At 49.9% G+C, this 12,946-nt stretch overlaps 3 protein-coding genes and 1 pseudogene across 4 annotated transcripts; all 4 read right to left on the minus strand.

Moving 5' to 3' along the window:
- Window positions 1-2,566: 2,566 nt before the first annotated feature.
- Z518_08240 (uncharacterized protein) lies at window positions 2,567-2,901 on the minus strand (the record flags this gene model as incomplete). Its single annotated transcript, XM_013413982.1, has 2 exons — window positions 2,567-2,687; window positions 2,762-2,901. The coding sequence occupies 2 exons, from the start codon at window positions 2,899-2,901 to the stop codon at window positions 2,567-2,569; spliced, it is 261 nt and encodes an 86-aa protein (XP_013269436.1).
- A 3,653-nt stretch (window positions 2,902-6,554) lies between these two features.
- Z518_08241 (uncharacterized protein) lies at window positions 6,555-7,561 on the minus strand (the record flags this gene model as incomplete). The annotated part of the gene is made up of 2 exons (XM_013413983.1): window positions 6,555-6,803; window positions 6,866-7,561. The coding sequence occupies 2 exons, from the start codon at window positions 7,559-7,561 to the stop codon at window positions 6,555-6,557; spliced, it is 945 nt and encodes a 314-aa protein (XP_013269437.1).
- Window positions 7,562-9,178: 1,617 nt separating this feature from the next.
- On the minus strand, window positions 9,179-9,305 carry Z518_08242 (annotated as a pseudogene). The gene has a single exon. The product of its transcript is annotated as a tRNA-OTHER (tRNA).
- A 1,275-nt stretch (window positions 9,306-10,580) lies between these two features.
- Z518_08243 (cystathionine beta-lyase) lies at window positions 10,581-12,025 on the minus strand (the record flags this gene model as incomplete). Its single annotated transcript, XM_013413984.1, has 2 exons — window positions 10,581-11,756; window positions 11,807-12,025. 2 exons carry the CDS (start codon window positions 12,023-12,025, stop codon window positions 10,581-10,583), a joined length of 1,395 nt encoding a protein of 464 aa, XP_013269438.1.
- Window positions 12,026-12,946: the final 921 nt, after the last annotated feature.

Consider the following 12,946-nt stretch of genomic DNA (forward strand, 5'->3'; position numbering starts at 1 on the left):
AACGAAAGCTTCTGGATCTGTATTTGCCGGTCATCAACGTTCCTTTACTTTGCCTCCGCTTGGTCGATACTTGCTTTCCCATCCGTTGAACCTTATGCACGTGACATGTCAAAAATCTCTTCTTTTTGGCTAACAAGGTAGACATGGCCTTAGTTGAGCTTGAAGTGTGAAATCCAACGATGCTCCAGGATCGACAACAAGGGTGACCAATTCAGCACTTTCCTGCTTAACAAAGGAGATCATAGGGCCAGGGGAGGAAGTATGCTGGCTGCAGCAGTATCGGAACCAATACTCTAGACGAGAATTTGGGGGGGAGGAAAAGAGTCGGTTCCACTATTGAAAAATAAACTCGGCATTCGGGGAACATGTTCCATCTGAGTAATCCTACTAGTCCTGTTCCAAACTTTTCATTTATGGTTCTGAGACCAGCTGCAAGAAGTGGCTTTCTTACGGCGGCCCCCTTTTATATCGCCGTGTCTTCTGCTCCACAGCGTCAGGTCTGAATGAAGAAATTACCCTCTCCGAAAACAAGCTTGGGACAGTAGTCTTTCGGGCGAAAGACCAAGCTCTCAAACATGATATGACGTCCATTATCCTATTGCTTGCGAGAGGTGTTGAATTCCACGGTTCCCATTGAGCACTGATCGGCTCGGTCAATTCGACATGGAATATCTGCTGACCTGGAACACACAAAACATTGGACCGGCCTCGATTCTGAGCTAAACTCTGACCTAGCAACTGAAGTCGCGTTCTAGCGAGCCTTCGAGAAGGTACATGACAGTAGACCCGAACAGCAACTTGTGGTGGAGATGTCCAAAAAGAATTTTTTTTTTTTTTTTTTTTTTTCCAACCGAGAAGATGGCGATGAGCGAACTCGACGACCTCTCAGATCTGAAACACCTGGAGTTGGACAGAAATATCGTGCTGTTTACGGAGGACAAGATGTTCGTACGGTAGAACGACTTCGTGATCTGTGAAGGTTGAATGCGATTCCTGAGATCGACCTATAGTACTGCAAAGACCTTTACAACCCTTGTAGCGCCAGCCACAATTCGGGCGTTAGCGTGGTGATCTTTGGACTCGTAGCAGGCATGGGCCAGAGTGAGCAATTACCGTGAGACAGACGCAGCGTGAGGTTTCGGGTAGGCGAGTAGCATCCCCCCAATCTAAGGGCGGGTAACACAACCTCTGAGACCACGGCCGTGAGCTGGCAGGCCAATGGGCCACGTAGACAATGTGACCGACTTCCTAAACTTCATTGGGGGGCCGCCTAGCGACGATCGTAACAGAAGAGGTTGACAAGGATTGAGTTGGCTCAACAACCAATAATCTTCGGGTGAAGCAACTCCAAGGATGAGAATACCAAAAAGCTTTGCCTGAGGCAATCTTGAGAGAAAATTCCGGTCACTGCGACCTTGATTCGGACACAAAACCCTTCGCAACTAACTCATAACGAGAGACAATGCTGTGTTCCCATCAGCCCTTATTATAGATGGGCGCCAGAACCAAAATCAATGGGGACATGTCTCCAGTTTTTGATGACGCGTGAAGTTAAACTTTACTGAACAGGTAACCTTCCCATACAAATGTCATTCCATGCGATAATGGTGCTTCCAGTCCCATGATATCGTAGATACATCTTGACCGACGGACCTTTTGCATCAACCAAAGACTGCGATCATATTGTCTTGTTGTTGATGCCTTTGAGGTGTACGTCACTAGTTGATTTCAAAGAACACATTAGCATATTCACGGTTTTAACAGATCATCCAATGCGGATGCAACCAGGTCGGGACATGAATAGGAGAATGAACGCCGGTCCGTTCGGCAGCAGGCAAACTAACATGGACGCAGAGAGCGATGAAGCAGCGCATAATGAACCCCAATCTCGAGATTAGGCTTGGTCAATACGTGTCCACACAGTCGTTGGGCATCAAAGATAGCGCTTCCACAAACATCGGACTATTGGCTGGAAACAAGAAGAGGAGGAACTCACAAGACAAGAGGGGCGTTTTGAGGAATCAGACCAGGAAACCCGCTACATATGTGACATCGTAGTTAGCATACCCGACCTGAGGAAGGGAAATGAAATGCAGCGAAAAGAGGGGGGAGAATCCCGAGTTGCTTAGCAGAACTGAAACAGGGATATGGTTGGATTCGTTTGATCTTCCATCTCTTAAATGTGGTTCGGGTTATACAAAACATCTGCGATACCACGATCGGGTCGGGTCGACTGAAAAATGCGATGAATGACACATTCACACTGACCGTTCGCCGTATGCCAAATGCCTGGACTCAAATCAGTCGAGATGCAAATATGTAACTGTCAAAAGATGTTGGCATCGAGGCTAAAAAAAAAGGTGTGTATCAGGCACAAAACCGAAGGGCCCCCCGGCCGCGGGGGCCCCTTCTCTCAACCAACACTACCCAATTGAACAGGGGGGTAGAAGTACTGCTAATGATGATGGCGACGATAGAGATGTAGGAAAACTCACCCTGGAATGGTTAAAGTACTCTTTTCTCCTAGAGACATCTGCGGAACGAGAGCATCCCAACCTGTGGTGGGTTATACAGGGTCAAAAGAGAAACCGACGGCGCAGATTTTGTATCGCAGCGGCATACCTGGGATAACACTGCCGACGCCAATCTTAGTTTTGAAGTCTCCTCTACCGACCGAACTATCGAATCTGAAGGCCAGCAAGTCAGTGACCATGTTTTTCAAGGGATATCGAGATGCGAGTGACATCCATTTGGGACGTACTGTGCTCCTTTGTAACCTTCGTCGGCTTTGGAAGGATCATACAGCCAACCAGTATATTCAATCGTGACTTCGTCGCCACGCTTGGGATAGTCCGCATTGTTGCCGCTCCTGATCAGCTTCTTGGATAGTTGAGTAGCCATGTCGTATACCGATCGTTCAAGCCGGAGAGAGTGACCGGGGACGATGATGAACGTGCGAAACACAGTCCGAGGTTATAGCAAGAGATGTAAAGGGTGCTTTTTGGTGTGTGTTGGTGTCTATGTGAGAGCGTGGTTGCGTGTGGGTGAGGGAATAGGAAGAGTCAAATGGTCAAGAACCTGAATAGAAGACGTGGATGTAGGGCTCCATTTTATGGCCACGAGGAGAGATTAGGTGAAAAAGGGAGAATAGGACGACGGTAATGGTAGGGCAGCAAGGCAGGAAGAGCGTGGTGGTAGCACTCGTACGAGCGAGAACGGACCAAGTCGTGCATTACTGGTGGTGACAACGTCTGAAAGAAAAACGACCAGCATTAGAGTAAGGCGATCATGTCGAGGGGAGGCAGACTTGGCTAGAATCCCGGGATATGACATGTCCAAGTGTATCTAGATTCGACCAACCAGGCGATAGCATGGGAGAGGTTCGCCGTGGACGCAAAGGGCATCAGATCGGGGAGGAAAAGCACAAGGACGTGAGGAGAGTAGGAGGGCGACAAGAGAGTTTCGAACCTAACATGCAGGTTTAGGTTTTGGATAGATTGGCGCGAAGGAAGATAAATTCCGAAAGGTTGGAGGGATTGACGGGTTTGGGGCGACAGGGATCAGGGAAGAATGAAGGAAGAGGGATCAGTCGGAAAGAGAGAGTTGATTGGATGGCTGGGGGAGAGATGGTCGGCTGGGTACGGGAACTGAGGAGGACTATGATGGTGCCTTGATGTGGTCCGAGAACGCAGGTCAATGCGAATATCACAATCCTGCTAGTATAGCAGTCAAGAAATATGTAAGGACTAGCGACTAGCTGGAGGAACATGACCCACACGAGCCCCCAAAATTCATATGAGATTCAGAACGGGAATGCCTTTTGCAACGATGGAGAGGCGACACAGCAGACGGAGCAGGCTCAAAAGCACTGCTGCCCAACTACGAGCCGTGTCTACCACCATCCACAGTCCTCCGCACCCCCACGATACTCTACAGCGTGTACCCAGTATCAAGGTACCTAATGAGTACGTGTTTACAGACAATAAATGGTGCGGTACAATGTGCGAGTTACAGGTAGGCAGCCAGCACGCAACAGGGCACGCAATTTGGGGAGGAAGCAAAAGTACCTACACCGAGATACAATCGAGGGGTAGTTGCTAGGTACGAGGTAGCCAGGACATGGGTACCCAGCTCTTCACTCTACACTGTCGTCATTTTTTTGTTTTTCGGGGCTTTCAGTTTTTCAATTACAAAAAGGCTTGTCGCTAGGTGGTCCTGAAGGCCGTCAAGATATCAAGTCTAGGCTTGGGGTTCGACCTCCTTTGGGGGCAACTGACAAGCAAGTCCACGGAATCCGCAGCACGCCGTCCGCCGCCCACCGACTGCCCCACGGCTTCCCACGTACAGCCTGGATAGTTTCGAGTAGTTCAATAGCTTCTATTGTCGTTTACCACTATGTCAGACCACTTCGTACGCAGTAATCCGCGATCTGACGTGATCGGTTGTCGCCGCGGTTGGCGAGAGCCATTGCACCCCCAGTACTTAGTATGTCGGTTGAAGATGCTCCATGGCGCGTCTTGCTCCGTAGGTTAATTGCGCTACAAGTCCTCGTTGGGCAAGGAGAATTGCCAGCGCCAATTCATGTTGATTGTCCATTCCCATCGACCACGAAGTCTGTGTAGCTGGCTAGTTAGCTACAGTACCAACCAGCCAACTTAAGCAGTCCTCCGTCCTGCGACTCAAAGGAAGTCGGTCAGCCCGACGAGCAGGGCGCTCAACCCCAGTCAACGCACTGCTTTCTCAACACTTGTTGATACCACCCACGCTTCCTAAAACCCACCCCAAAGACGAGCGAATCAACGCCTCCAGAAGTGTGAGGTCATGGCCTACTGAATGTCGCACCTCGTATTCTCCTGTGTTTCAATCGAGTCACCGCCATTTTACTTTGCCAAAGTAGTCCGTGACCCGTCAGCCATGTGCCAGCTACAGGGGAATGGATCCAGGAGTCCGGAGGCCTCCTACAGGATGCGTTCACAACCTCTCGGTCTTGTCCTCCGTCTCTGGTGTACCATCTGCAGACTCACCAATGTCACCTTGTAGTTGAGTTGAACTGTGATACGGAGTTGGTTGCGTTGCTCACACACAGATCTAGAATGAGATCCTGATCAGCCTCTTTGTGAGTTTCTCACTGAATGGTAATTTGTGCTCCCACCTCCCTCTGCAGGTCTACATACCTAAAATTTTTGTGGCTCTACCAGCTCTTCCATACCAAGATAAATCGTTGTCAGGTCTCCTTCCCCGCTGGAAATCTTGGTACAGCTTCGGTTATCTTCCGCCATTTGCGGGGCCATCGGGACCTAAAATACCTTATCACTGCCGTTCTGCTTTCTGTGAAAATCACCCATTCGGGAGGATGCGATGGGGCCGGGGGACAACAACCTCAATGACAACACTTGAAGCCTGTCAGCTTCGATGTACGCTGAAAAAGAGTTTTTTTTCCCCTTCGTATTCGCCCGTCCACCAGCACCTCTCGCTTGCCCAGGGTGGAATTAACTCTATCGAGTAATAGCTTGAGATTCACGGTGCCGGTTCCAAGGAAACACGCCAGGATGTTTCCGTCAAGCTAACTGCGCTATTGGTACCCAGTCACCGCCCGAAGATGCATGGAGGTGCATCTTCGGGATCGCCCTATCGTACCATCCCGTGCTCTCCCCTTGCCCATCAACTACGACGCCACGCAACAATTTTCAGTTGGTCAACTATTTCCCAAAGAGAGTTTTCTTTCCCCCCCGGCCCTCCCCCACCATCCAGCTCCCGAGAATATTTTATCATGCACCCGCTAGCTGCTGCACTTCCACCGACCGGCGCTTCCATCTAACAATTAATTATACCGAGAGTCTTTCACTGCGCTCAGGTTTGCATGGTATCGCGGCGACCGGTCTAACCTGTTCTCATCTAAGGCCGCAAGTTCTCATCCTCATACGCCAGAAAAGCTTCTTCGAGATATGGACGGTTAGTTCGATAGATTAGACGACCTTCGCCCACGAGTTCTCTTTTGAGGTTGTCATCAAAAAGTCTATTTTCGCGCACCTACATCTCAAAAGAGCCTAGGCTTGGGAATCGCCACAGGCGTCCATTTACGGATATCGAGTATTGAGGGCTTGAGTTTCACCGGGGTCAGGCTTATTCTATCCTATGCATGTTCACCGTCGTGAATCATTTTGTTTTCCACCTACGCAGGCCACAGAAGTCGAAATTTCATTCAGATATCAACCCGACAAATAGACGGGCCACATGCAGGGTTGACCTTCTAATTAGGGGAAATTCTTGTATCCGAGACCTATGAGACAGGTCCACGCTTTTGTTGAGAACCAACAGTTGCTCCACTCTTAGTCTTTCAGCTGACGAACTTGGGCCTTCTGCAAGCTTGGTCTTCCGCTAACGCCGTGTGTATGGCACAGAGCAGTAAGAGAATGGCCAATAGATGTTTGCGACAAAACTGGCCTTCAATAGGAATCATAGCACCCCCCCCTCTTTCTTCCCTTCAGCCGCCACGTGAGCATCAATCTTACCCTCATCCATGTGATTTACGTCGAAGGGCTCGATAATTTGAACTAAATAGCCGACGCGGTTTGCCAAAACCTGTGGTTTCGCAAGTCGGACAACTCCATTTGTTCGAACTGCAGTTCTTGAAAACGGTCTATTGACAATCTCCCAGCAGGTGCACAGTTCTGCAAGAAAGCCACCGACGGTATTCCCGCCTTGTCGAGAAAAGACAAAGCATGCTCGTAGTTGAGGGCAACGTGGTCTACGCCATGACTGTCATCAGACAAACAGAATCGAATGTTCCTTTCTAACGCCGCCTAAAGAATCAGTCCGTGTGAATGATACTGATGCGCTCTCAGGCTATGTGAACAAAACATACCTGACATATTTCTCGCTTGGGATAAGGTTCGTCCATGCCTTTACGCAAGCTCGCAAAGTTAAGCTCAAGCACCCCTCGATACGAGGCGACGTAGTCCAGGTTGCGCAAGATTCGTTGCCAGACACCTTTCATTCCACTGAAATTTCCGTTGGGACTATCGCTCTTCAGCCTGATAAGGTCAAAATGCCCCACCACCGGGGGCTTCAGTGCTTGCAATAGGGTCAGTTGCGCGTCGAAGTAGTCTTCAAACAGTTTCTCATCGGTCCCACCGGATTCCATACGTGCTTGTTCATACATCTGGCGGTCATAGTCGATGGGAATGGTATGGACGTGGTGGACGGACCCGATGAAGAAGTTATACGGGTGCGTCTCAATGCTTCGGTGGATTAGCCTCAGAGATTCGGGTCGAATCCAATCACATTCGAAGCCGAGCGGTAGTGCAATTCGGGTTTTGTATTTTTCTCGCAGCCTGCTGGCTTCAGCGACAAAGGCGCTTTCGTTGCTGAGCTGTGAGGTCAGCGTTACTCCGGCCTCCACCTCCTCTGGATATCGGTCCTCCTCGTGGCGGGGCATATGTTCAGTCAAGGCTAGGACTTGCATTCCCTTCGAGATGGCAGTCAGCACAATCTCTTCGAGAGAATCTCGAGCGTGTCCTGGACAGAATTGTCCTGAATGGCTGTGATGGGAGAACGGCATATTGGGAATCTTGACTCCGCGACCCAATCCACACAAATCAATTGATGTTTGCGATTCTTGGGTAAGTCCGTTTCTACTGAGAACTGGGGAGTGGAATAAGACTCAGCATTACCGAGGACGCACGGGTGAGTTACCTTTGGTTCCCCAAACACCCCCATGACTGTTAGCATCCGAGAAACTCTCTTGGCCGCCGCGGCGATTTTCTCGGTGCATTCTTCCTTTGTGGAAGAGAATGAAGTCTCACCCATGCATGTTTTGCCCACGCCTCCTGCTTGTCTAAGCGGTTTACATTATCCTCAATTTGAGGAACCAGGTCCTGAGAAATGCACTTTACATGAAGGCGAAACGACCGAGATGGGGTGAAGCCCACCTGGGTCCAATCAGAGCCATCATGACTTGATGCTCTATCTTGTGCCCGCTTCTTGGATAAATTCATAGACTATGAGTCTCTGCGTTAGCTACCTTCAACTGAAATCCCAAAACCAATAACAAGGACTCCGTGAGGAAATGATCGCCACTCTACCGGAGAATCTGCCTTGAAGGTCAGAAGACTATGACAAAGACATCGAGGAGATGCACAAGACTGGGGCCTGGGCGAAGCTTCCAAATCGGTTATTATGCCAAGTGAGACAGGGTTTGCTCGTGAGGTTGACCTTGAGGGCAACATTTATCAAACTGTTGTGGACTTCCCAGAAGCAAGTCCCGGCGGATTAGTGTTTAGAAGAGGTCGAATTCGTCTGTGAGTCGCAGCACTGTACAACTGGCGTATTTCATTTCGACCGGTCACGCTCTACCATTCAAGTTTATGATGACCAGAATGTTCCTGGCGGTTTTGACAATATCCAACATCTCCGCTTGACATATTTGGAAGATGAGCAAAACCACATGGACAGATTTGTCCAGTGCACCGTCCGCGAACTCTGCCGAATGACCGTCACGCAGTCCAGAATCTCTCATCTTCTTTCTTGGCCCTCAATTTGTCCAGCATAGTGGCTTGATGATGTCGACTTGAAGTTGCTGCACCCACGTTAAAGTCTGTCGTCTTCTCACGTCGCCGTCCCGATTCTCCATATTACTCCGTTCTTTTCCCAGACTCCATACTGTACGATCCGCGTTCAGTCTAGCGCCACAAGACCAGCGATCGCTCTAGGTCGACGTTCCCTTTGCCCCAGGGTCCGGGGAACAATATATTGGGCGAGGCTGAGGCTGGCGTTAGCAGCTCCATATCAGGGACCCAAGACTCCTCAAGCCACAACGGCCTACCTTACCACAAAATTTCTGCACAAGTGACACATGTTCTCTGTTGGGACCGTGCAGCCTTTCTATATCCACTCCAGGATCAATCCTTAGACTTTAACGGGATGGTCATCTCCACGTCGCAATGGTATGTCGTCACGTGTCATCTATCCATATTGATCCATAACGGGACCAGGTCAGAAATCCAGCAGTGGTTAGTCGAATGTGGCGGCCACATGTCATGCGGTCGCGCCGGTCCATGGCGCACCTCGACCCGCATTGCACAAAAGTATTGCTTTGCCTTTTATACACTTTCTCTTCACAATGAACTAGAGGTTCAAAGGAAAAAAAAAAAAAAATAAACAAAAATAAATCGATCGAGGAACATGGGACTCGAACCCACAACCTTGGCTTAACCAACATGTAGGAGAGCCTGATGATGTTAACACAGCGGAATAACCAGAACTGGGCTTGTTTAATGTACCACGCGCTACCATTGCGCCAATCCTAAGTAAGGATATGTCAGTACATCCCGCTCAAAACAGACAATCACCTGTTAGTACTCACCCCCCACTTGAAATGTCTGGCGAGAATTGACAATATTTTCAAGATAATTTTGGGGATTTAAATCTATGAATGACAATTTTCAAACACGTGACTTGTGCCTCAATACGGGCTGGTGGGTTCTAGAGATGGGGTAATACACCGGGTGTTGCCCCTACCAGCTGAGGTCATTATGTACTGCACAAGGGAAAGAAAACCCGATGATGCCAATTTATGTGCTGCTCTGGCAGAGCCCACGAATGAAAACCAGAGCGCACGAACGAGCATACTTTTTGGTCTTGGCTAGCTTCCGCCTCCAACACTCTGCTCACCGAAACCTGAACAACTATATTCAAAGATTTGAGACCTCAGCTCAACAAGTGAATAAAGAACGAAGAATCCGAGAAGACTGAACCTCCACCAGCATAGGATGAGTATGTGGATGCTGTTTCAGGGAAGACTGATTGCAATATACTGTTCCTCACAGGTAAGATCTTGTCGAAGACTGGGAGGGAGGGTTTGAGCAGACATCGTCAATGCCCATCCACGCCTCATCTCTATCCTCTCTGCTGGACCACAAAGCCTCGTCTGGCCGCTGATATCCCTGCTCACTCACAGCGCTTGTCTTCCACAGTGCCCTTCAAGACGGTAGCAGATTGAATTCAAGCCGAAGTTAGCGCCATTGTTGAACTTTACAGGTGGTGTTATGCTAGGAAAGGGGAACGTGTCTCTAAGAGTAAGAGCAGTATTTGTTCTCGTCATTGACATGGGCTTTCTTCGCGAATGAGAGAAGAGACATTAAGGTACCTCCGATCAGGCTATGGTCGGAAATTGGCATTTCAATGCAGATGCTTTCATGCGTTTCGTGTATATACAGACTCGAGCTTGATTTGTGTTTTGCTTTTCCTCGTTTGAGCGGATCAGATGACACGACATGAGATCTGTACAAGAGCAAGAGTATGAAAGCAGGGCCACTCCACGTATCATGCCGTAACTCGTCATCTCTCTTTTAACCCTGCCAACGTGAAAACAAACCCAACTTTTTATCGTCGCCGTTTCCTTGTCTATTCGGTCTACTAAGAAATCGGATTGCAAGTCAAGAGTAAGCCTTGATGGATATACCCCGGCAGACGATCTCAAAGGGCAATATTCGTCAACTTGATTCCGGGTTCTAGGTGTGAGGTTAATGGACGTCTCGGAGACCTTCATGCGGATCTGGTACGCCAGGACCTCACCGGGGTCAGGGCTCATTGACCGCAGCAGCTACGGCGGTCCGATGCTCACCGTCTTGGGGATGCTTGTTGCCCACGGTCGCGTTCCCAGCATAGATGCCATCAAGCGAAACGCTCACGGCGCCGGACTGCACCAGAGCGCTCCTCAGATCATCCAAAAGGTCCTCGCCGTCCTCAATACCGACGCACAGCCGAATTAAGTCCTCAGGCACACCACGTTCCTTGCGTGTTTTGGCGTCGATGCTGGCGTGACTCATACGGCACGGCATGCTGATGAGTGAGTTGACGCAACCGAAGCTGACGCTGATGGCCCAGAGTTTCGCCGACTCTACGATTCGCTCTGAAAGCTGGATGTCGCCCGTCTCAAATGACAAGACAGCGCCGGGACCTCGTGCCATCGACTGGAAGAGCTTGTACTGTGGGTGGCTCTTCAGGCCCGGGTATCTGACTTTGAACCCCGCCGATTCGAGAAATTGCGCGATCATCATGGCATTGGCCTGTTGAGCATCCATACGAACTTTCAGCGTTTTGATCCCCCGCATCAACAACCAGCAGTCAAACGGTGCAAGTCCACAGCCGGAGGCGTTGATCGTGAAGTAAAGCTTCTCACCAAGCGATTCGTCGTTCACCGCTAGCACGCCGGCCATTAGGTCGTGATGTCCTGACAGGTACTTGGTGCCGGATTCATAGACGATGTCCGCACCGAGTTCGAGAGGATTTTGCAGTAATGGGGAGAGCATGGTGTTATCCACGCTCACGAGACAGGATGGATTGGCGGCGTGCGCCATGCTTGCGATCGTAAGGACGTCCACAATCTTGATCAGAGGGTTGGTGGGTGTCTCGAGCAGCACCATTGCCGTCTTTTCATTCAGGACTTCCTGTACCTTTTCGGGTGTGGTGGTGTCGACGTGGTGGACGATAATCCCGCCGTGCGTAGAGAGGTATTTTAACAGCCTGTTTGTTCCTCCGTACAGATCGTCTCCTGTCACCACCTCGTCACCTGGGCGAAGTTGGCGAGTTATCACGTCGAGAGCACCCATACCGGATGACACAACTAGAGCCCGTTTGGCCCGCATGATTTTCGCAAGGTGTTTCTCTAGCTGCGTGCGAGTCGGATTGCCGCTGCGTGTGTAGTCATAGTCAGAGACACCTCCGGCGGCGGAGGTTTGCTTGAATGTAGCAGACTGTCACCCTGTCAATTTATGTATTTTTGCTGAAGATCATCGGAGCTGACCTGGTAGATGGGTACACTGCTTGCATTGTACTGATCATTACCTTCGGAGTACACCAATTGGGTTGCGATTGAGTATTGACGCCCACTTCTGGGGCTGGATGGCGCAGGTGAGGGCGGAAGATCATGACCATCGAGGTCGACTTGGGCAAAGACTTTGTTCATTGCGCCGAGCTTGGGATTTTTCAAGGGCGGTGTGGAAGATGAACCGGACTCAGACATGGTGGCGGTGGGGGAGGCCTTCCGGAGGCACGAGCTCGACGACTTGTAGAGTGGATATTAGTATGTTCAGGGACATATGAGATTAACGTAGAGGTCTCTGTTGTGTTCGAGCGACGTCGTGAACGCTTGTGGCGTTTGCAGAGGAACACAAATCGTAATGGAGCAGATTTTCCGCAAGTTGGGGAATGACGTGCTCAGTTTAGTTTCCACCCACAGAGTCAGCTTCGGCCTTGGGGAGAGAATGCAATTGCCGAATGTCAAAGCAACAAAGATGTTATTGGGCTCGATTCGTACCCGATGTATACCTAATATTCGATACGCAATGGACGAGAATTGCCTCTGCAATCGTTTCTTCGTCTCAGTGTACATCTGCCGCCATGGATGTCTACCACTTCTATTGTCGAAGAGACAACTTACGGGGAAAACCTACCAGACAAGAGATTCCCTTACCAAAAGACAACCATGTGACGCACTAGGACGTTGGAGTGGCCGGAGGGCTGGTCGAGAGAACTTCAACATCAGATATCCCGACCACATATAGATAGTATCAAGAGGCTACGGATGTTCACAGCCACCTCCGGAGCGCGTTGCCAGCCATGTGGGAATTCTCCCTTGTAGTACCATAGTTGAACGCTGGATATCTACGAAGTACAAGGTGTTTCGAACATCTGAAAATACGTAGATCTAGGTGGAATGGAAGGATAACCGGGCCAAATTTCTTTCCTCCCTACAATTTCCTAGCCTGAGTTCACATCCCGGACATTCGAGAAGCATCGTAGATTAGGGCCAACCGTTTCAAAATTGCCCAAGATACCCTTGTTGGCCGAGCACAAGGGTATTCCGAGAACAGAAGACTGAGAGATGTCAATGCTTCAGTGCTTGTTTGTCGGCACATGGGTCGGCTTCGACGTCGAGAAGGGA

This window comes from Rhinocladiella mackenziei, assembly GCF_000835555.1.
Source record: "Rhinocladiella mackenziei CBS 650.93 unplaced genomic scaffold supercont1.6, whole genome shotgun sequence".
Taxonomy (NCBI): domain Eukaryota; kingdom Fungi; phylum Ascomycota; class Eurotiomycetes; order Chaetothyriales; family Herpotrichiellaceae; genus Rhinocladiella; species Rhinocladiella mackenziei.